Raw genomic sequence first — 24,325 nt, forward strand, 5'->3', positions numbered from 1 at the left:
ACACTGCAAATCACTGAACATTCAGACAGAGATACTGTTCAGTCATTTATTCAACGAAATGACTTTCAATTCATTCAACTACAAAGATATTTTAGAAAATCATTTCACTTCTAAGAAAACAAAATATCGATTCCATTTGTACAAAGGTTACATCTGTTTCTAAGAAGAACCAAAATGCACATACAGGGTTTAAACCCACCAGCTGGTACAATAAAAAATACAATCGTTGGGTGTATACAATCGCAACTGTTCTTATAGAGTCAGATAAAAAGGCTTAATGACTTTGTACCATCACTTGAAAGAACTAAAACGCTGACTGGACTGTTTCAAGGAACATGTGTGCAGTCTAACTAATTAAAAACAATCTCCCACGTACATCAGGGATTTAATCATCTTTAAATTACGACTACAAATCACGGTCAGTGCTGTGAAGGACTACAGTGATACACACAATATAAAACATGGCTGGTTTTCATACGGATGCCTCAAACCAGTTCTTTCAGACACCCTCTTCTTGATTCTTCCTTCAGTGCCATTGGCAGGAACAGTCCAGCGGCTCCTGGAACTGGTACTCCACGAGCGTGGCGTTGCGAGAGCAGTAGAGCGAGACGGAACGCGTTTGCAGTCCACTCTCGCGGCAGCACTTACAGAACCTGGCGTGACTGTTGATGTTAAAGTTGAATATGGTGGCGGACGGACATTTCCCGTCGCAGGAATACACCGTGACCTGTGAGAGGGGGAGGAAGATGATGGAAAAGGAGGATTCAAAACAATAGAAGGTATCAGTTACCCCCCCCCCCCCCCCCTCTCAGATAACATCTCATTTAATGCTTCCACTCCTCTTTTCTTTCTCACCGGTGTATTGCTCCTGCAGTCGTCTTTTCGAATGGTCGTCCGGATGGCCACGCGTTTGCACGTCTTACCATCCTCTTTACCTACACATGCACACGCATCAATGCTCAGATATAACTCTTGACATATAGAAACCTCAGAGCTACAACAACAACACACACACACACACACACGGGAAAACATGTGCTCACACGCAAACACACTTTAGATCATTTCACATCAGAGACCTGTCAGTCACACACCCTGAAAGGCCTTTTGATGAGGGCCCTTTGTTGCCTAGCAGTAGGAACTTGCTTTGATTGACAGTTGGGTGTTGGGGTGGGGGGGCACAGTTCTCACAGCAGAGACCTGGCTTGGCTACAGGCTACTGATCTTAACCTTGTTTTAAATCCAATCAAAGCTGGATCAATGGATTCGGTGTAAGGCTGAAATGCCTGAAATAAGAGTAGATGATCTTGAGCTTGGTCTCAGTGAATCACAGTGTTGACATTTACACTTTATGAATGGTTCAATTTTGACTGTGAGAGAATGAAGATGAATAAACAGACATGCAACCACAAAAATACACACGCATCACATTCAACCAAAGTCTGAAAGTGCCAGTGAATGAGTCACGGTCAGGGATGTCATTGTGTAAATGGAAGCAGAACAAGGTGGTGGTACCTGTGTCACAGTTAGTACTACCAGTGGGAGTTAGTGGATTATCTGTAAATGGCAAAAGACCGACTCCAGAACCTGGGAGCATCGTCAGGTCCACAGCCGTCAGGTTCAAAGAACGGCAGGAGAACACACACACACATTATGTCACGCTTGGTTCAGAAAACACAGTTAATGTGACGAACAAACACACAGAGAATAGAATCATTGCAGCTGGCAAGCACATGGATTTTAATTATTTTTTATTTGTTAATTTTAGGCCACTCCAGGCAGCCAGCCAAGGAACAGATTCATTTGATGTATTACACAAAGAGACGCAGGGCAAACCCTAAGCCCTGCACCAACTCACTTCCTCATTGGTTAAGCGCTCACCATGGCCCACCCCGATTGGCCCAGACTGCAAGGTCATTGCTTAAGCGGGAGAGGCTGCAATGCCGAATCCACAGAGAGAGAAAATGTCACCAGAGCAGGATTCTTCCACATCACATCCAAATGTCCCATTATCATTTGCAAAGGAAACACGACAAACACAGATCAGCATCTTCAAAGCACAAGTTCAGGAAGTTATGCATTGGCTTAGTAATGGATAATTCATTTTGAGTGCAGTTTTGCAATAATTTTTATCATTATTTACTTCAGTTTTTCATCAGATTTTCCTTCTATTTGAGTTTGCATATATGTCAGCAGACAAACTGCAAAAGCCAGGGATTGTGGGTAATGTAGTACTTGGCCAAAAACAGGCTTCATCTCCACCCTCTACGAAAGGCCTCACCCCCAACCACTCAGCCATTAAGCCCATCATCCACTGCCAGGCAACAAGGCGCTCACCCCTCTGATTGACAGCTCCAAGCACCAGACCAGAAGCACCAAAGAAATATGGAGACTCACATATCCTGCAGCAGCCGTCCACGTAGCTCTGTACCATACCGCCATTCTGCAGGAGGAGAACAAGAGAGTTCAAGAGAAACACAGTCTATGCACATTGTTATACATAATACGGGTACAGTGATTGATAAGTAAAAAAAACAATTCATATAAATGTCAACTGCTCACAAAAATAATATTTTAAGAGCAGAAGAGAGATGGTGGCGTTCAACCTTAATTTCAGATATCTGTTGAGGTCCTGACCTGAATACATTCTGTGTCATTGAATGGCGGACAAACCACCCCAGAGCCCAGGGTCACTGCTCCCACTGCAGTCTCCATGCAGTCGTAACGTGTACAGTTCTCCACCCAGGTACTCCCTGCCTGCACACAGAGCCAGAATCAGAACTGCCCCGACAAAAAGGGAGCACAGGGCGGATTAAGATGTGGACGTAGTTGTTCTTACAGCGAAAAGCTCTGTTGTGCCGTTTTCATTGGCGAAAGTGCAGGAGACGTTTTTACAGGAGCCGCAGCACACCTGAGGATCTGAGGACGGGGCGTACACCTGGTGCTGAAAACACAAGCAAATGTAGTAATGAAGGATAGGGAGAACAATGACCTGTGACCAATGATCTATGGAAATACGGTGAAAGTGTCGGATGCATACTGGACCACATTTCTGGGAACAGTTGACTGAGGTGATTTCCATAGCGTAGAAGCCTGAGTCCGGATCTCTGTGATGCAGGCAGTGGACGGTGTAACACAGCTCGCCCTCAAAGTACTGAACCAGAGACTGGCCTGGGCTCAACACCGTCAACCCCTGGAAAAGACACACTTCTGCCTTCTCTACACACACAAACACACACACACAGGATGAGTAACTACGAAGCTGCCAGGGAGCCTGGAAATCGAATCAGTGGATAAACAATGTCTCCAGCCTGTCGACTGTCACACTCATGACAGGTGTTGTGCTTTCGTGCAGGGATTATACATACGGCATATATGCTGAGGACAGCCGCAGTTAGTGTTGCCTTCTGGAACATCAACCAGCACCTCTCCCTGACAGGAAACACGAGCGCTGACTTGACTCAATTTGTTTCACTTTGTACCTACACCTTCCAGCAAATACGTGATTAGATAGTGACTTGTGATGCATCTTGCTGACTTACCATTTGACAGACGGGGAGAGAGCTGTCCTCACATTGGCATTCTGGGAATGACGAAGAGGAAGTTAAAAGGAGAGCCGGTGTGGAGTTTATGAAAGTGGGTGGCAGCTGAAATAACTTCTCAGAATGAACACAGCAGTGAAGGGACAGCAGTGATAAACAGGGTGTGGGGGCGTTTGTGTGTGTGTGTGTGTGCATGTGTGTACGTGTGTGTACCGCAGTGATGCTGTGGGCAGCAAAGCCCGGAGAGAGTAGTTTGAACCAGAGAGAGACCAGGTGCACAGCTCATGGATGATTCAGGACACAGGTTGACATCACACACTGCGACACACGGGAGAATCTATAAACCTGACTTTGAATAGACACAGACAGAAAAGTACACATGCACACACACAAACACACACATACATACCACAGTGGTAGTGTGGACAGCAGCTGTTGGTGGTGTTTAGATCCACAGCCAGAATTTCCCCGTTAGAGCAAGTTGGAATGGGTTCAATACACGACTCACACACTGCTCGGACAGAAAACACAAACAACAAAGTCAGTGCTGTTGCCATAATTGAATGAAAATGTCAAAGACAGAGACACATGGCCAACTTCACTCTAACCTCACTATAAAGACTGAGCAGTGAAACACAATTAAAACTGACCACATAGGAAAGAGTAGCAGCAGGAGTTCTGCCCCCTGACCTCCACGAGGAACTGATCTTCTCTGCAGTTGGGGGGCGAGACGGGGGGGCACGCCATGGGGTCACACTCTGAGGAAGACGATACAAAATATTCAGTGAATGTAAAAGTTAATGTCAGCCCGATACGGTTTTTGAACAGAAAGTTTAAAAAAGATGTCTGAAAAGTTTGAAAGTGTGTTCGCACCACATCTGTACTCGGGGCAGCAGGACAGAGCGCTGTAACCAATGACGAGCCTGTTCCCGTTATCACAGGGTGGAGCTTCACTGTCACAGATGGTCATGTTGCACTCTGACAGGTGGTGAAGGAAGTGAAACAGAAAGGTTAAGGAAGGATAATCTAATGATCCCTCCTTACAGAACATTTCAGCAATCCCTTTATCACAACCACACAATATGTTTGTCAACTTGTAAACTCACCGCAGATCTTCTTGGGGCAGCAGGCTCCTTCCTCCAGGACATCCAGCACATACTCCCCCTCCCTCTCACACAGTGGTGTCAGGACAGTGTTACAGTCTGGTTCAACAGCCACCACAGAGCCATTCTCCACACATGTGTACAGACAGCAGCCGCGAGCAGAGCCGTTCCACACCTCGCCCGGGGACCGCGGGTTGCCCTCATTATCTGTGCACACTAGACACAACAGAGTCACATAAATACACTGATAATAGAGCTGTATCCGAGTCTTGGAGCGATATAAAGCCCGGTCCAAAACTCATTCTGACTCTCAGATGGTGCAGCTCTCGACACAATGGCAAGTAATTAGTCTTTCACTCACCACAGCGATCCTCAGTTACACAGTACGGGGAGTCAGCACGGTGCAGGATGGTTCCACTGCGACAAACACACTCCTCTCTGACAAAGGAGCAGGTGGTCTCCTCGTAGTAGTCTCTGTTCACACAGGTGCGGCTGGTGCAGGTGCTCACACACGGCTGATACTCCTTACCAGGGGGACATCGCAGCGCTGCAGGATGACAGGCACTTAGCAATGCATGAGCAAACGGGAAACGGGAGTGAGCACGTCTGCATATGTGTCACGTCTTTGCCTGTGTCTCCTTACGGCAGAAATTGTGTCGTCTCCAGCTGATGCAGACTTGATGTGTGTAGCAGACGGCCACGTACGCCGCCAGAAAGTCACACTGGTGATCCTTGTAGTGCAGGTCTCCTGCCCACATGATGTCACAGAACTGCTCCGGAGGCACCTGCACACACACAAAAACAAGTCAAGGTCAGGTAGAAGAGTTCATTATTAATTCCATTATCAATTAACCTGTTAATTAATCACATGACATATTATTCTACCATATGTCATAGCAAAGGCCATGGTGACATCATCAAATAGCTTTGATCGATTTTCAAGACACATTATGATATAAAATACACACAAACACTGATATTATAAATGACAACAATGACAAAGTAACTAAACACATGCACATACAATCAAGCCTGTAGCTACCTTGTTGTGGCATGGCATGAAGGCTCTCTGGCGCAGCATGGAGAGACAGGTGGAGCAATCCCCGGTGGTGCAGTTGTCTCCGACCCTGCGTGCGTGTTCGGTTTCATCGGTGGTTTGCACTCTCCATCCCTGCAGGAAGAGCATCATGTCTCCCACCTCTCGGACCACGGTGCCGTTGGGCAGCTTCAAGTCGTCTTCTGGGTTCCCATCGCAACAACCTGGCATAAGGGGCGGACAGATGTTTGGTGTCTGTGTGTAATTGAGTTATACCGCGGCTTTTACAGTGAGTTGTGTATCTGTTGTGTGAGATAAACTGTGTATGAACCTGCCTAATTAAATCGAATGGCTCTGAACATCTCAAATTGTCAAATCCTATCATGACACGTCACATTGATGCTGCAGTTTAGACATTAAGCCTTTAGGCACTGAAAGCTGGCACTTAGATAAATTAGGCTGCCGCTGGTGTAGTCAAAGCTGGTGTGTGTATGTGTGTGTGTGTCTGTGTGTTTGTGTGTGGACTCACCGCACAGGCCTCGAGTTGGCATAGATGCATTATAAGGGGTACTGTACTGCAGCACCATGATACCAGTGCTGTGATACCACTGTATGCTGACCCCACCAGGTGAATGAATCAGATACATGCTGCCTGTGTCTTCCACATAGAGGGAGTGACGGGAGAACGGGAGTTTGACAGGTCTGTAGTTCACGGTCACCTGGAGACAGATGGACACACAGGAGAACCAGAATTAGAGCCTGATGGATTGGGGGTATTTTAAGGAATACAATTTCAGATATCGATAGATATTCTAAGTTATCATTATCAAACCCCTGTGACAAAGAAATGCACTGGGGTTTGATAATGTATTGTTCAACCCTAAAATGTATGATAAATATCAATAAATAATGAAGAAAGTTTAAATACAACAAATTTGAATTGAGAAAATAACCAAACAGATTTTTGTAAACATGGTCTATTCTGTAAAAGATCTTTTTTCATATCATCTAATTTCAGCAAAAATAGAGGCTCATACTGGGTATTACATCTTAAATATGTAGGATAAGGATAAGTGAGCAGGAGAGAGTTGCAGCAGAGGGCCACGCAGGATGACTAAACACTCCATACGTGGGGCTCCCATTACACCATTGGTCCCACATTATTGGATGATTTTTCACTGACAAACCGATAATTTTGAAAGGCTCTATCAAGAATCATATATCATTTGTGAAGGATAAGTTGATTTTCTTGGCAGTGAATTGGCAGGAGATGAAGTAAAGAGGGTCACTTTGCGTTCCAGTCGGTTGATAATGATCCTGTGGGAGGAGGTTGTGATGTTCAGCTTCTTGAAACAAAGACCAGATGTTCCACCTGTTGAACTCTGCAGCAGAGAGAGATTAGAGACCAATATATAATTTATTAAATGAGTAACTTTGACCTTGATGTAAACACTAATGTAGTGAAAGATGGGGATGAGGCTGTACTTACAATTCGTCTGATGGAGTTCACACTCTACAAAGAAAACAAAACAAACAAATTCAGTTTTCAGTTCAAGTCGTAGGATGTTGTTGACATTGAATTATTTGCACGTCACCTGGCTGGTCGGACATTTCTCCACAGTTCCAATAATGGTCTCCATGGGCAGTTTGACCAGGATGTAGGAGCCATTGTCATACAAGGCAACATTGTTGCCATCGAAGGTGATCACACGCAGGTCGGACATCACCGTGCAGCGACCTGACAAAAACAAATCGTATCAGTAAAATCAAACAGGACTGGACCAGAAGGGAATCCTGATATTTAACATGAACAACCAAACCTACAGGGACACTGCCACAGTGGGCAGCAGGGGTCCGTGTTGATGAGGATGGGCAGGCCCAGCAGGCTGCACTGGGGCTGGGTTGTGTTATAGCGACAATGGAGAGAGGAGTTGTGAAGCAGCAGCTCTCCATTGAAACAGATCAGCTCTGCACACTCGTCGATGCGGTAGGAGTATGGCGGCTGTGGAGATAAGTCACACAACCTTTGTTTTACTCATATCACATGTAGTGGCCCTCGTAGACATCGGCGAAGATTATTGAAAGAAAGTCATTCTAGTTTCCATAAGTAAACAGAAATTGGATTTCTACATTTTTCTGTATATATATCCACCAATCATTAGTGTCCAGCAGTATATGCCATTCCTCTGGTTAATGGAATATTCTCTCTCTATATATATATATAGAGAGAAAGTGTGTATATTCATATTTAAAAATGAGATGTGTATTCCATAATTTGTACATTTCTAAGAATGCAACACGTCTTTTCACACACAGATGTATTATCTAGGTGTTTGTAGGATTGTGCGTTAACTGCAGCAGCTCTTACTGTGCAGGGGGCTGTGGGGAAAACGAATGGAGGTCTGGTCGATCCTTCTTCTGTCACAGGAGAGGTCCCAGGACTTGTCACCAGTTCTGTGGTCATCTGATCAGAAGTGGGCTCTACAGGTGTAGGGAAAGTTACTGTGGTCGTCACGGCTACTGTGGTGGTTTCCGCCGGGGGTGGGGTCTCTGTGCTGATGGTTGAGTCTGTTGGTGTAGTTTGTGGAGTGGTCACAATTTCAGTGTTGGTTTCGAGGACAGAAATGGTGGAGGTGGGGGCCGTGGTGACAGCTGTGGTGGGTGAGGTTAGAGGAGGTCGCGCGGAGGTTATGGGAGGGGTTGATGCTGGTGTGCTAATGGTAGTAGGACTGGAGGTAGTGGAAGCGATGGTAGTAGGGGCGGGAGGAGAAGAAGTCACAGAGATTGTTGTGGCCTCGGTGGGTACAGTGGTGGGCGTTGCCGTGGTGGTCATAGGAGTGGTCGCGGTGGTTTGAGGAGGGGTCACTTCAGTCATGATGAGAGTGGTTGTCTCTGGAGGTGATGAGGGAGTAAGAGTGGTGGGAGGAGCCGGAGGAGGTGCAGATGGAGTGGTGACACGCTCGGTGGATGATGTTGTACTGGGAGTAATGGTGGGGATTGTGGTTGTCATGGGCCTGACAGTAGTGGAGGAGGTAGTTGTTGCTCTGGTTGTTGTAGTGGTGGTTGTGGTGGTTGTTGTTGAGTTGGTGGTAGGGGGAGTTGTGGTTGTGATAGTTGTCGGCCTTGTGGTTGTGGTAGTTGTGGTAGTTGTGGTGGCTGTGGCTGGAGTTGTAGGTGTAGTAGTTTTGTTGGACTGCGTCACAAATGCAAAGGGTGTGGGAGTCGGAGGTAAGGACACACCTAGAGAAGACAATAAGAAACAATCAATCTTTGTATTGCATGATAGAATTCCCATCTTATTCAAAGGCAACAATCCGTTGTACTCACAGTCTTCTGTGTAGACACATCTTCTTGTTACTTCATCAAGCACCATGTTCTTCGGACAACGTGGGAAGCAGCCCTCCACACTGCAACATACAAAACCTATTACAGCACTTCAACCCAGCTTAGATTGTGTTGGCTGTGTAATAAGTGCTTTTACTGAGACAAGTCTCTTACGGAGGCAGGAACTGGCAGCGTGTGGCATCGGGGTCACTGCACGTGTGGACACACGGGCTCGCACAGGCCTGGTAACGCCACTCGCACATCATCCGGTAAGGTATCACCAAACTGCTCTCTGCCAGAGAGGAGGAGAAGCACCACAATAGTTAGTGTTTGTGTGTATGCGTTATGCATATTTGCTCTGGGAACGCAAATGTGTTTCTGACCCTCCAGCGTGAAGCTGCTTCCCGATTTGAAGCCCTCTGAGGTGTCATATCTCTGGGCTCGTGCAGAAGTGCGTGTCAGCGTCAGAAAGATTCCTGGTTGGCCGACGAGCTCGAACGAGGTGTGACCTGGCAGAAACAGCCCCTGGTGCTGGATAAACGTTGCCCGGCGACTAAACTCTTCCCCTCGACTCCAGTGCTCCAGCTGAAGACGGCTGCGCCCGGACACAGCCAGGAAATAGTTTGGTCTCTCTGCAGACTCCAGTGACACCACAGGGACACCTTGGAAAAGAAGCAAATGGGGGTAATGTTCCCAGGAACAAATAACTGTAGTGTGTAATCGTGTTAACGCTGATGCTCACGTGATGTTCTCTCCTTCTGCAGGCCTGCTGTGATCATGAAGTTGAACAGTAGGCCTGGGGCAGGCAACTGCCCCAATCTCTCTATTACCAGAGGAAACACAGAGCTGCTGGTGCGATTCACTCCAAACATGGTGTCGTTAAAGACGGCACTCACCAAAGAAAATGGGCCATTGCCGAGTTCTGTGAGGAAATTTGAGAGTCAGAGAGGGAATAAGTGTTGGGGGGGCAAGATCCAAGCGAAAACTGAATGTGATGCTTGGAAAAGGATATCAATTTTAATCTATAAATACCAACCTTACTTATACATACCTTGATTATAATATTCACAATCATAGGCTGAAAGAGAACAACACAGGTAATGGGTTATAAAGCAGAATATTGGCTGATGCAGAGAGGAAGTGGTGAAAGTGGTATGAAGGGGTCATATCCACACTTAACAGATTTGACCACTGTACTATGAGCATGTGTGTATGTGTGTGTACTCACGACAAACAGAGGGAGATCGCCAGTGTATTGTGACGCCTTGTTGACAGCATTTGTGAGCATACGCAGCGATGGATGTACAGAGACACTCACAATCTCCCCCGCGGTTACAATTGCAAGTGTCTGTCAGGCAGTTCCTATAGAACCAGGCCACATCCACCTGAGTAGTATACAAAGCATGTACACACGGTCACACACGTATACAAACTCACATATACACACACACACTAACAATCATGAAGCAAACCGGGCCAAATCTCCCTCGGGGAAACTGGGGGAGGTCTTGTTTAGGGGGTGAGTACTTCTCAATAATTCAGACAGGGAAGGAATGATGAGCCATGAGGACAAAGGAATGTGGGTCAACCTCTGGTGCAGAGGGGATTGGATGAACTCGGATGACAGACAAGACAAAATGCATCAGCGATGCGTGGGTCCGTCCCAAGGCAAGATTAGCTGGACCTCTGTGTTCCTGACACTGGCTGCTGTAGTGCACATACACAGTACACTTCAAAATGTTGAATTTTTCTTCTGCGATGATGTGACAGGCCCAGATATTGATCGGGCACTGGGCTGTATCCAGGCTGGAGCTGCAGACTCTCATTTCCATATGAAAGTAATGCTGCTAAAAAGGGTGATGCAGAAGTTCCATTCATTTTATATTGATTAAGAACCATTTACAACAATCTGTGAAATGTGGGCAATATTAGACAAGTTAAATGAATCTAATCAATACAACTTTCTTTTTTAATTTGATTTCTAACAAAAATGATAAATGGTAAATGTGATTGTATAACTTCTGAGTGAGGGGGTTTCTCTTTAGAAATGTGAACACTAGAAGTGGAGATGCACAAATAAATAGGATGCAGCAGAAACTTGGCTCAGTCCAGTGTTGTTTTATATCTTCTATATCCCTAACTTCTATTATAAAAAATAAACACTCTGAAGAGCTGGAGTGAACGTGGGATTCTGTAAAAGTAAGAAAAGTAAAGCTTCGTACTAGTCTTCAGATCCAAGCTTTAATCTATAATTGACCTTAGAGATTAAAGCTTTGAAGCCCTCTGCGTTTATTTATTGGTGTGGAGACATCTTTTACATATTGATCCAAGCAGATAAACAAACCCTGCCAGGAAAACTACAGTGACGTCGTCCCTTTGCCCACTTAGAAAGAGAAGTGAAGCACAAGAAGGAGGATTTTTTTTACTAGTATAGACAAATGTACTGTACTGTAATTTATTGCTATAGTTACAGTGCCAAATAAGGACATGTCTATATGAGTCGCAAAAGCCATAACAGGGGAGTGATAAAAACAATGCAGATGAACTCACTAGCAACAAAGGATAAGAGTAAATATATCTGGATATATCGGTGCTGTTACAATATGTATTTAAGTGGGGAAGCATTACCAGACAACACCAAAGACTAGACTGCACTAAATTCCACACACTCATGGATTGAACTCCTTAAACATGCCCGATTTATGTATTCAAAAGGTCCATGAATTATTCCCTGGGTCAATAGTGATGATGTTGGAAAATGCCCCATCTTGCAATGAAAAAGTTAATTAAAATGAAAAGTATCTGCCCTCGATCCGGATCCACACAAACTCGATTGTGTTCTTCCCTGACTCATACAGTACCTCATCCTTCCACCATGTTTCAAGGAAATCTGTTCAGATGTTATTGTGTGATCTTGTTTATAATCAATCATACAAATCCACCAACAAACTAACTTCCTTGGAGGAGGCAAAAATGTATTATCAATTATTAACTTTAACAACTGTTAAACCAAAATATGCATTGTTCATTAGTTCTAGCATATTGATCTCTCGCCCTCTCTTAATATATATAAGCATATTACTAATAAAGTAATTGTCATATACTGGTCAATGGCCCCGTGCATATATACAGAGCTCCCTCTGCTGGCCACATTTAGAAAGACTACACTGTAACAGAGTATTGAGGATTGTGTGTCTGTGGGTGTGTGCGGCAGCCGAGCATCTAGTGTGGCATTTGGTATTTGGTTCTATCTCCTAGAGAACAGTGCACTGAGATCAGTTAAGAGTTGTTCCCATAACCTCTCAGCAACCTCTATTCCCCTGCTGCACACACGATAACCTTTATACAGCTGCATTCACTCTGTACCCGGCATTTGGGTGCGTGTCCAGTGCCACTTACCACGTTGTGACAGGGTGCAAAGACATCGCTGTAGAGGAGAGCACACTCCCTCTTGGCGTACGGCTGTCTCCCCAAGTCCCCTTCACACGGTCGCTCAACTACATGGTCACTTTCACACTACAACGCACAAGGTACACACACAGGGAGAGATCGAGAGTCTGATTACTTGTAAATATCACAGTGCGCACACACACAGTACAGCAACACAGAGACAGAGTGACTAAGGAGCGGAGGAGTGTAAGAGGAAAGAAGGTTAAAGGAAAATCAATGGAAGAGAGAAGTTCAGCTGAGTCATACCTGTCCCAGGGCCCAGCTGTCTCCAAAGGTCTGCGCATTATTGACTTCCATGTGGCTGGAGGTGGTCATATCGTTCACTGTCACGCTGTCAAAATTTCCACACAGTCCGCTGAGGAGGCCCTGGGGTTAGAAAGCAAGAGGCTGAGTCATGTGTTCGGATTTTGAAAAGCAAAGTGTTCAACTCCGTGTCCAGACCTTCCACTGAGGTCCAGCTCTGATGTGCACAGTCGTCTTGCGGTCCCAGAGGATGGTCAAGTCCTGGTTGGAAAACTGCACCACGGTATAATAGCCGGCCTTCAACAACTCAAACTCTGACCCTCGTCCCACAACAGTGGACGGACTCTAAAACAAAACAAAGCATTGTTAGAAGGTATTAGCAGGATATTGATATAGTTAACAGATCTATTTTTGACAATATAAGAAACTTGAAGAATAGATTTGATTAAAAGGTAAATAGAGAGCACGAATGTGTGTGTATAGTTCGTACAGGGTTGCCGGAGTTGTCAGTGAAGTAGATTTTGGTAAGTCCCACGTGAATGACCAGTATTTTCATGCACACAATGCCGCTCTCATAGCAGTCCTTGTTTTGGGCAACTATGGACACCTCGGTTTCTCCTGCACTCTGATCAGGGGGAGAAGAGAGAATGTTACTCTCAGGAGGGAATGAGGACAACACAATATTTTAATACGTTGGTTTACAATTTTCTCCCTGACAACAGCAGTTGCATGCAAAATCACCACATGACCGAGATTGTAACCTGAAATTGGATTCTACCTGTTCCGGAGGCTCTGAAATTGTGCATACATGAGCAGTGTCAAGAAGGGGATGCAGCTCTATTCTAATGAGACACAGCCCTGACCTGCTTCCCCATTCTTTGCAGGTCTGCAGGGTGGCCGGCGGCCTATTGGATCGGAATTGGAATTCCTGTTCTGTTCGTTCTAATTGTATATCCCTGGGAGCGCAGGAGCCCTGGGGTTTGTGAACAGTGAACACTGGTTTCTTTGTGTCGCTTCAGCTTTGCACAACACCTGCTAGCATTACCATGGTGCAAAGCTACTGGCACACACACATACACACCTTAATCTGCTCTAATTAAAAAACACTCGCTTTTCAAAGTTTAGAAATAGGCTTGGATTTTCTTTCCCAGATCCAAATCACAACGGGCCTGGACACTTCCAAGAAAGGGCAAAGGTGGACCTACTATGCCTTTAAACACACACACACACACACACACACACACACACACACACACACACACACACACACACACAAACACACACACAGACTCTCTTATAAAAATGTCTTTCCCTTGAGGTCAATTACACAATCTTTCATAGTTTAACGCCTTACACCCCTGATAGAGATACCACTCACTTTAAGCAGATAGACCTGACAGTCAGAGTAGTAGTCGTACTCAAGGCCATCGAAGGTGTGGTAGTGTCTGTCGCTGTAGACTGTACACACAGCTGGACATGGGGAGTAGCTGCAGTTGAAATAGCCGCGGTGACACACACTGAGGAGATGGACAGGTGGACGTGCATGAGAAGAAAAGAGGAAGGAAGTGCTATTTGATGCACCACATGCAACTTCACTGTACTGTGAATTATATTATTTTAAGTTTGAAGGTTAGGCTTCTTAGAAAAGGAAAAATGCAGTTACAAAACATTTCAAAATATTACGATCCTATAATAATGTTTATCTGGCTACGGGTTAGCTATGGTAAAGCTGTATACCATTTGTAACATGGTGTCTCCACAGTCTCTCCAGGCAGGTACTCAAGGCCCAGCCAGGCACAGGGGCAGTTCTCTGGATAGTAACACCCCCCATGGTGCAGCACCAGCCTGGGACAAAGCACAATTTACAGGGGAGGTACAGAACATGCAAACACTTGATTTAAAACTCACATTCCTCCACATTTCCCAGTTCTCAAAGTTAAACCTTTGCATTTGTAACATTGAATGAAGATTTTTAACACACTTGGAAATAATAGGTTATTTGAAGTAAACAAGCCCTCGATGAAGGCTTTTAATTCTAAGCTGAGAAAAAACTTATATATTAAAATTCTAGTAGAAAAACCAGGTAAAGGAAGAATCTATATTTTTCTACATATAGATCTCATACTGAGACTTTACCAAGAAATCACTCCCTGTGTGTACTAATACAAATTATTTGAAGCTCTTTTAAAACATAAATACATTGTAACACTTGAAGGCACCAGGTTCTCATTTTACCCAGGAGGACAGACACAGCCAGGGATGCATGGTGTGTTGGGAGGGCATGTGAGGTTCAACATCAGGTTACGGCAGGTCGGTGCACAGGCCACGCCCCCTCTCTGCTCGGTGCAGCTGTGGTACACTTTCCCTTCTGGACAATCGCCGACCTCCACACTATCAGGCTCTACAATGTGCACATATGCACATACACACAGACAGACACACACCCACACAGGAAGAAAACCAATGCCCCAGTCGCCTTAAGCATCAACCGCAACAGCCAGTCATGGGAAACGAGCTACAACTACAGACATAAGGCTCTTGATTTCAGCATGAGGGACACAGCCTGAAATAACACTTTGATGTTGGAACGGACGAGGGCAGGATCTGAAGGGAGGGGTGTGTGTGAGGTTACCTTTTTCCTCTGGCACACACTCCATCTTCCCATTTCTGCACAGGCTAATGGAGGCACAGGATGGTGGAGAAAAAGGAATCAGTGTTTTGAGTGGAGAGCGATGTTATCAAACACAAGGTCCGTTTAAGCGACAATCATTCAAGCTTTAATCGCTTTCCCAAATGTGCGTGAGGAAGTTATAGTGAGTGCAGGTGGGAGAGCAGCCAACGTGAGTTTTCCCCTTTTCAGTTGCGACTCACCAGGGGCCCGAGGCGCTGAAGGTCACCTCTCCTGGCTGTGACACACCGCCCATTGAGTAACAATGACACTGAGACCTGAGGGGAAAGCAATATTAATTACTTTACTTCTCTGTGTGTGTGCGTTCGGGGTGATTAGGATGATAAATGAGGTGATGGAGTCCTACAGTTGCACACAACGCTGGCGCACATCGTCATAAAAGCTGCCGTCTGGACAGCCGCACCCCTCTGCGCAGTCGTCAGGGTGACATGTCTCGGTGCTCGACAGAGCCCGACACGACCGCCCACAGGACGACGCACAAGAATGGTACAGCATGCCGCCGAGGCACACCACCCCTGCAGGGTAAGTAATAGATACATAGATGGTTATACTGTATAACCCAATGATTCTGAAACAACCATTATGTAGAACATTAATTATTAGGGTACAATAGAGTATACATGTAAACAGCATGAATATAAGCTACCTTCAAAATGACCCACTCACCACATTCAGACACATGTGATCTGAAATCTAGGTTGACTCCATGTTTGGAGCAGAGGTAAGCGTAGTGAGCCAGCGCCGTGCACAGACAGCTGCTCCCACAGCGACAGGCCTGGTAGCGGCACTGCTGCTGGTAGACGTTTGGACTGATGTAACCATGACACGGCGCAAATACAGTCCCCAAGAGCTCCTCACACTGGGCTGCATAGAAAACTAGAACATGCAACGAAATATATAAAAAAACATTTTGATATATTATTTGTTAGTACGAACTGAGACGACTTACAGACAAAACCTGCATAATCCAAACCACAACTTCCCTCCTTCCATTTCCCTGTATTAAACTGTACAGTAAAGCAAATCTACATGCATGTCTTCTCCACTCTCTATCCCCCTTTCATGCTGAACTCTGTCGTGTCAAATAAAGGATTAATGCTAAAAACAGATAAAACCAAAAGAAAATGAGAGCATTGTTACCATTGTGCTGGTTCATCTCACAGGGATCTATAATGGGCAGGTTAACGGGCGCAACGCAAGCAGATGACACCTTCCAAACATTGGCATGAAGCTGGGGAGTGCCCTCTATCATGCCTGCGGGAGACCTACAGACACACCGACACACACAGAGTCAGGAAAAAGGAAACTTCTCAACACTGATTTATAAATGGAAGGTACTCGCTCACAGAAAGTCATCTCGTAGATTTCCATTGAAGGTTCCACAGAGGCCCAATGTCTGTCCATGCCATTGGCTGTCCAGCTGAAGGTAGACCTGCCCCCCTCGACCGTCATAGTGTAGCCTCAGACCGATCCCTACTTTCAGCTGTGTAAACACTGAGGTCAGCCTCCGGACCTCCACCATATCTAGATACCCAAAACAGAGAGGAAACAAAAACCATGAGATCACATAGCTTTACTACAAATCATTTCAAATTCATTTTTCTTTAGAGCTCGGTAAAATATGAAGCTGTTATGATTTTGTGATCTTACCATCAATATACGGCAGGGCAGGTGCCGGGTTGACACCTATTATCACCTCGGCCTCTCTGGTCAAAGTGATCTGATGACTCACATCTTCATCCAGCACCACTGTCACTGACTGAATGCACACCTGCTGCTGTAGACACACATACAGGAGGGAGGGTTAGTATCCTAGGTAGAAAGGATACTGCAGGATAGGTGTGTGGGCCTTTGTTCACAATACCTCTGCACAGGTCGTATATTGCAGCGTGACGGTGAACCTGCTGCCGCTGCGGCTCTTCGCCAGGACGTACTGACACGCCCCCGGCTGGAGGAACATCCTCCCATCAAACGTAGTCACGAACACGTCCCCCACCACCGAACACTCCGCTGACAAGACACACAGAGCAGAAAGTCAGGGGCTTCATCTTGTCTTTCTGGATGCTCTCAAGTGATCGTTAAGGTGATCTTACCTGTGCAGTTGTTCTCGGTGCAGTTCCACACTCCTCCCATGCAGACACTAGAGAAAGAGCAGCACTGTGGGTTAGCATCACATCAGCCACTCTATCCGCTCACTGGGGAATACATATAGACACTAACCAAACACTGCAGCCCTGTTGAAGCACATGTCCTTGTATATATGATGCTCCATGATAAACACATGGACACTGAGAAACTGCGATACATGTTCCATTCTGTAGGATAAGACCTGCGGGACAGAGGATTGGAAAACTAAATTTACAATTAAGATCAATTAACAGAGCAGAAATTAGAATATTGTTTATGTTTAGAAACCATCAGGACAGTAGCAGCCGTCCAGACAATGCAGGTTGGTTCCCAGACACTCTTTCTCGAATGTGCAGGTAGGTGGACAGCAACTGATGCAGTCTCTATAGACAAAACTCTCCTCACAGCCATCATCTGGATACAAACACAGACACTTGAGCTTCACAGAGATTACAGAACCGATTTCAGAATATCAAATAAATAAATACACAGAATATAATGTGGAATAACTTCTGTTCTCACTGAGAGAGCAGATGTGTGTCCAGGCTAAAGGCTCAGAAATTCATTCAGATTGTCATCATTTGTAAATGTTTTCGCAAGAATAAAGCTAATGCTTTCAAAATACACAAAATAGAAAAGCACACATCTCTTCCAAGCGTGTCAAGAGCAAGAAACTTACTACAAGAAGGGAAGCTGTCCCTCCACTCCCTCACTGGATATCCAACATGAGAGCAGGCTCGGGTATACTCCACCAAGGCTCGACAAAATGTTTCCTCATCATCAGAACTGAAAAAGAGGAAGAAAAAATGCATCAAAAATGATTTGGCCGTTAACCTACAAGACAAAGAAAAGAGTGAAGAAAAATGGAAAATAAAAACAATAATCAGATGAAAAGTGTTGACTTACACACAGAGGTCAGACACACAGCTGGCCACAAAGGGATTTGGGTCAATGTTTTCATGACATGACAGGAACGGGAAGAAGAGAAGCGCACTGCATTTCTCTATGGCGTCCTGCACACGTTCACAGAAAATACAGTATTGTTTGAATATACAGCACATGATCAATTAAAGACAAGGCTCCAGTCCTCTAACATACAGGGACCACTATAGTTCTTTCAGAGCTAAAACTAAAAATGTTTAAATTGAGTAATATTCTGGGCCAAATTTGCCTTATTACATTCCCTCCTTTGTTCAGCTGGAGTATAGTGTAGTAATACTGAGTAGAATGAGTGTCTCTGTGGTTCTTACATCCATGTCGGACTCAGACTGGCAGGGCCCATTGAAGTCGAGGTCTACAGAGGGACAGGCTCTCTCATGAGGCAAATCCACTGACCAGCTGTTAGCGAACATTGCAGGTTCATCAGTGCGGATTCCTTAAACACACCGTCAACACACACACATACAGTATGAATGTACAGCTAGCACATAAACATGTTTAAGATTAAATTAAAAGAGTTGTTTACTCATGCTTTGTGTCCTTAGGTTGTTATTATTCCCTTCTTATGCTTTCTATTTTATTTATTATTTATTTAATTTTTCTGTTTTAATTGTGCAGGACTTCAGTCAACTGGTGGATTTTAACATGATTTATGAATAAACCTGAATAAACTTAACCTCATGCACAGGCTGAAGATACAGTTATACCATACAGACATGTACACATGCATTTCTATACTGTCAACAAACATAAAATCACCTACAAAATAGAGGTCTAATAAAAGTTAAACAGTGTATTTGCAAATGCACCATGAAAACTAGAGCTTTTTTTCCTCTGAGCTCATCCTCTCAACTGGACAGCTCTCTGCTCACACAGGCAGGGGACCACAGATCATATTTCAGTCATCTGAGGAAGGATTCCTGCTCCCTCCAGCCATTCAAACCCAAACTATCATCTCTCTTCTGTCCTTCCGCTGTCTCCAGGCCCCACTACTAAAATAATTGGTTCTAATTACCGTGGACTCTACAATAATAGTAATTGAGGAGAGTGGGTGCTGAGAGAAGGGAAAAGAGGATGAGGGGCCAGTTGGGCTGGTCTTACCACGAGCGGTGGTGAGGTCATCGCCAGCGAGGTGATTGAAGTTCCCGCACAGGCCACAGGGAGCACCCTGGTGCTCCTCGCTCATCTTCAGGTAGACCCCTGAGCCTCCGTCCCAGGCCAACGAGAAGCCAAACACACTCTTCACTAGCAGGTAATCAGCCAGTCGCTCAATAAACACACCGCCTACAGTCTGAGGTAGACTTAGCCTGACAGTTTACAGAGAAAGATGCATTAAGAGACAACAGCGACAGTTACCACAGAGAAAATCATGATAATGCTCGGCTGTGATTTCCCAGGGTGTGTGGATGAGGTGGTTATTAAGCAAGTTTTTCCTTTCTGTTCTTATAATTTTGTTAAATTGTGTCAATTATTTATTTAAAAAATCTCTGTCTTTTTCTCTAGATGCTCACACACCTGCGACCTCCCTGGTGGACCTGATATCCAGAGATATGGATCTCCTCCTCGTTTGGGAAGAACAGGCTGAGAGCTCTTGGGCATGAATACACACTCCCATCACACACTCTGCTGTTGTGGACCTGAGAAGACAAGAAAGATGATGGTAGAAAATCAAAGGAAGGGTAAAAAGGTCGGTTACCACAATCATTAACCTTCAGCTATCGATTACTAGCTATCGATCTAACAAACAATATGGCCACAAGAGATTGAATTGCTGCACTTATTAGGCTATGATTATCAAAAAATCAATGATAGAAGATCCGAGAAAAAGACAGAGTTAGAAAAACTTCAGAACCTTTAATTTTTATGTAATTTAACAACAAGAAAAGTTGCAATGTTGTTAATTTGTATTATTCATCAGATTAACGATCTGGATGATCGAACGATAAAGTCCAATAATTCGTATCTCCACAGACTGTCAATGTCTCTTAGCCCACAGCCATTTTTCTTCTACAAGGATAAATCTTCATTAGAGGTTTCATATTCAAAAGGATCTATGATTTACTACAACAAAAAATTCAGTATTTGTTGGGGACAATTTCCCTTTTATGGATTTGCTGCAGTGTTGTGTATTTACTACAGCAAAATGGTGACAGTGGATCTGCTCAGAATGATCTGCAGTGCCCGTGTTCATAGTGGTGATGAAACATCTCACCTGGTGCAACAACGCAGCTCACAGATGTATTTTTAAATATCGTACTCAATATCCTCTTTATCATGCTGTCACTAGACCTTTTGTTTACATGGGGCAAAATCAGATATCCTCTTTGCATGATGCGTGTGCATATTATTGAAACAAGAACATGCATTTTCAGTTAAAATACTGTGAATACATAAAGATTAAATATTGCAGTGTTATTCTGATTTATATGTTCTTACCCACACCGTGTACTGTGGTGTAGCTGAGTGGCAGTCCTGGGCCAGAATGTAGGAGCAGGTTCCAGGGAAGTAGAAGTATGTTCCATCAAATGTCTCATAGTGGTGCTGACCCCATGACCTGCAAATCCCGTCTCTATCCTGGCCCTGGTTAGGTACTGAGAGGGAAATGGACAACTCACTCGGACAAGAGTCATTAAGTGGTTCAGTCTCATGTGGTGACATAAATGAATTTCTGCTAAATTGAAACTTTGACAGAGCTAACTGCAAATGCTCTTTTATCATCTTTTTATCTTTCCCCGTCTTTTATTTCATTGAAATTATCATTGGAAAACGGATACCTGGATTTTCCCCTTGTTACAGGAAATCCCAGTAGCTGGCTGTGCCAAGAAGCTGCCTAAGATTTCCCCCAAACTCTGAGGGGGTGGAGGGTGATTGATTTTGTAAAGAATACTCTACATGTTGACATGTTCTGTCATGGCCAGTTATATGCCATCTTTGTTTACTTGATTTTAATAAAAAATACTTCTAGTCAATCAAAGGATTTATATTTCAAGTCTAAATTCAGTTGTAGGTCCCTCAGGAGTTATGTATGTCAGCACTAAATTAGTTTGTTGAAATGAAGTCTTGACAATATCCGTGACCTCAGATCTCTTGACAAACTGTGTAGGGAGCCTGTTCAGAATATAGAAACCAGAAACTCCATCACTCAGCTCTTACTCTTTTACCGTAGTTTGGTTCAAGTGATTTTTATAGCTGCTCCTTTAGGGGGTTAAGTGTGTGTATAGGGAGTTTGTGCAGGTAATTGATATTTGCTGAATGATTGGAGAGTATGATACACACGCACACACTCACGCACGTTCATATAGGATGAGCTGTTGAATATTCCTTGTGCATTTGAAGGTCTACTGCACAATTACCAACTATCAATAGTGTTTACAGTTACCTTATTTGGATTTATCTTCCTTATGGGGTTAAAAAGCAAGACACATAATATAAATCATTACATTTGAAAGTGAATGACATGTTAAGGATTAGGTTTAGTTTAAGGTTAGACAAGAAGTAACTAGAGTCCAATGTGTGTGTCACTCACTGATCTGGCAGCGGTCTCCCAGTGCCTGGAACTGAGCGCAGTCACACACACCGCCCTCCTGACACCAGCCCCCATTGAGGCAGCCGCAATATTCTGGAAGCCATGAACGGACTCAAGTTCACTTTCCCCAGTCAGACAGTTTGAATCCTTTATGACTGCATTTGCGTTCATGTGATACATGGTGTTTTTACCTGAAGAGGCATCTCTGGCTGTGTAGTTGTGTAAAATGCTGCGTGACAGTGTACCCTCCGACAGCAGCGGCCTGTATGTCTTGGAGAACAATAAACAATTAATACTAAGAGCGGTTTCTTAAATACAGCACGTCTCAAGCTTCAACAGCATCAGTGACAGTTCTGTGCGCTCGGTGAACCTGCTGCTGTAAGTCAAAAGTTGCGTCAGCCTGAGTCGGGTGAAGGTGTGTGTGTTAGTGTAGAGTGTTTCTGTACAAAGACAGCTTTGTGACGCTTTTTTTTTGGTGCTGTGCGCATGTGGGTGCCCTGACCTCCTCTGGTTCTCTTAGGTGTATACCAACCTCCTCCCCGAGGAGATCCCGTTTCCTCCGAAGTGCATTAGCCCTCCTGCACACACACAAACACGCACATTAGTGGGAAGAAACAGTCAGAGGGGAGACTTAAAGTGCACTTTACACCACTTGAATCCAGACTCCACAGTTCTCTAGACTTCACCCTCACACACGCACAAACACACACACACACTCTCATATGCTGCCTCTGTCACACACTCTAGTGACATAAAAAGAAAGTGCAAATGTCAACCTGTAAATTAACTTAACAATGACTCGATGAGGAAAAATAACATAATATTACAATAACACAATATATTAATGACAGTTTTAATTATTGTTTAAATGTCCTCTTCTTTTGATTTACCTCTGTAGTCTTTCCTCTCTCACAGAAAGTCGGCTCGGAGCTCCTGAATGCAAAGATAGTGATCGGTAAGTTGTGAAAATAAAAATCAGTCTTCTGTTATAAACATATTCCAGTTTCCAGTTTATTTGGAATTTGACACAGAGTCAACGGTGCAACGAAAAGTGCTGGACGAGAAGGAGAGGTCAGCTCAGCTCAGCAACAAGGGAAATACCGTAGAAGAGTAAAGTATAAAAGTAAATTTAAATAAAAGTAAAAGTGCTTAATAATTTATTTTTAATTACAAATAAAATAGTAGAAACATTAGAGGATACAAGAGTAAGAGGATTACAGCTAAAGGTAGATCCAGAGGTGCCCGGACATAAATAATAAAGTAATTAATGTCTGTTATTACTTATTAAGACAGACAGACAGACAAATAGATAGATAGATAGATAGATAGATAGATAGATAGATAGATAGATGGATAGATGGATAGATGGATAGATAGATAGATAGATAGATAGATATTATACAATAATGTAATACTTCATGGGTAGATTCAAATCCAGATCTCCGCAGACAACTTTACTAAGAGTAACTACATCGTTTGGATACTGTGAGACTCACCCTCAAGTGACAGCAAGTGGGAGACTGAAAACGTCACCAGAAGAAATCGTTTCACTGTCCACTTCAAGTTCATCTCAGAGTCCGAAAGCAAGTCCCGCCGACACGTTAACGGTGCATCTCACTGGTCCCGGGAGGAAACGGTTCGGCTTGGCTCGGCAGCACCGGACGATGGATGCCTGCTCGTCTCTGGGAGAAGTCACCTGGTGGAGGAGGCGACGAGGAGCCCACACCTGAGTGGGCAGGTAACCCGGCGCTGAGCCCGCATGGGGGGGGGGGGGGGGGACCTTCGGTAGGTCACCTCTCATGTCACATGACCGTGTCCACCTGTAACGGTACCGGCACATTTCCGGCTGATCGCGTTTCCCGGTTGGGAGAATTTTTGACGTATGAGCTACGAGCTGTGCGTAGCTGTGATGGCTCTGGGCCAATGAGAGGGCAGAGATTCTTAACGCAGGATGAAGCTGTTTAAATTGATTGCTTGTGTTCCCGACTATTCGCATTGGTTTTCTTAAGTTGCAGTATGTTTAATTTTCAAGGCCATAACTTATCTAGCTGGATGGTCTGCCTGGTACAGTGACAATATGAAAACTTATACAAAATGTTACAATAACAGGGGACTAACCATGTCCCGTCTCATTGTGTATAAATTCCTATTTTGGTTACACCATATGTATGTGATGTTTCAGAAAGTGTGGAAACAGGCTTTGGGTGATACTTTTTACTTAAAAGATTGTTAAGGGGAAATTTGAAAGGTAACCTTTATGAGTTCAAGTGCATGGTTTAAAATGTTCAATAATTGATGTGTGCGCGTGTTAAAGAGACGTGCCTCAAACTCTCCATGGATGTGATG

General features: G+C 44.4%; 1 protein-coding gene across 1 annotated transcript; it reads right to left on the bottom strand.

Annotated features, from left to right (window-relative positions):
* Positions 1 to 49: 49 nt before the first annotated feature.
* Positions 50 to 23,548, bottom strand: otogl (otogelin-like). The gene is made up of 58 exons (XM_062389257.1): positions 23,476 to 23,548; positions 22,870 to 22,912; positions 22,512 to 22,557; positions 22,171 to 22,249; positions 21,980 to 22,072; positions 20,890 to 21,044; positions 19,969 to 20,090; positions 19,555 to 19,760; positions 18,765 to 18,889; positions 18,421 to 18,527; positions 18,194 to 18,300; positions 17,803 to 17,928; positions 17,608 to 17,716; positions 17,481 to 17,527; positions 17,252 to 17,397; positions 17,038 to 17,164; positions 16,734 to 16,911; positions 16,528 to 16,652; positions 16,054 to 16,263; positions 15,734 to 15,902; positions 15,570 to 15,644; positions 15,331 to 15,374; positions 14,934 to 15,099; positions 14,436 to 14,543; positions 14,077 to 14,215; positions 13,189 to 13,323; positions 12,897 to 13,043; positions 12,702 to 12,821; positions 12,405 to 12,521; positions 10,234 to 10,390; positions 10,057 to 10,083; positions 9,748 to 9,927; positions 9,389 to 9,667; positions 9,180 to 9,297; positions 9,009 to 9,088; positions 8,050 to 8,921; positions 7,506 to 7,683; positions 7,277 to 7,419; positions 7,171 to 7,194; positions 6,971 to 7,063; positions 6,211 to 6,400; positions 5,688 to 5,905; positions 5,289 to 5,430; positions 5,007 to 5,192; positions 4,649 to 4,861; positions 4,416 to 4,520; positions 4,193 to 4,300; positions 3,952 to 4,053; positions 3,756 to 3,860; positions 3,543 to 3,583; positions 3,369 to 3,432; positions 3,041 to 3,219; positions 2,840 to 2,944; positions 2,638 to 2,757; positions 2,398 to 2,443; positions 1,516 to 1,587; positions 856 to 935; positions 50 to 727 (listed from the first exon to the last, which is right to left on the bottom strand). Exons 1-58 carry the CDS (start codon positions 23,546 to 23,548, stop codon positions 527 to 529), a joined length of 7,872 nt encoding a protein of 2,623 aa, XP_062245241.1. The 3' UTR covers positions 50 to 526.
* Between the last annotated feature and the right edge of the window lie 777 nt (positions 23,549 to 24,325).

The sequence above is a fragment of the Platichthys flesus genome, chromosome 6 (assembly GCF_949316205.1).
Source record: "Platichthys flesus chromosome 6, fPlaFle2.1, whole genome shotgun sequence".
NCBI lineage: Eukaryota > Metazoa > Chordata > Actinopteri > Pleuronectiformes > Pleuronectidae > Platichthys > Platichthys flesus.

Coding starts and splice junctions, on each gene's coding strand:
- otogl (XM_062389257.1), bottom strand. CDS start 23,548: ATGAACTTGAAGTGGACAGTGAAACGATTTCTTCTGGTGACGTTTTCA. Junction 22,073..22,170: donor AGCCAGAGATGCCTCTTCAG/GTAAAAACACCA, acceptor CATGGCTTCCAG/AATATTGCGGCTGCCTCAAT. Junction 4,521..4,648: donor CTGCCCCAAGAAGATCTGCG/GTGAGTTTACAA, acceptor ACCACCTGTCAG/AGTGCAACATGACCATCTGT.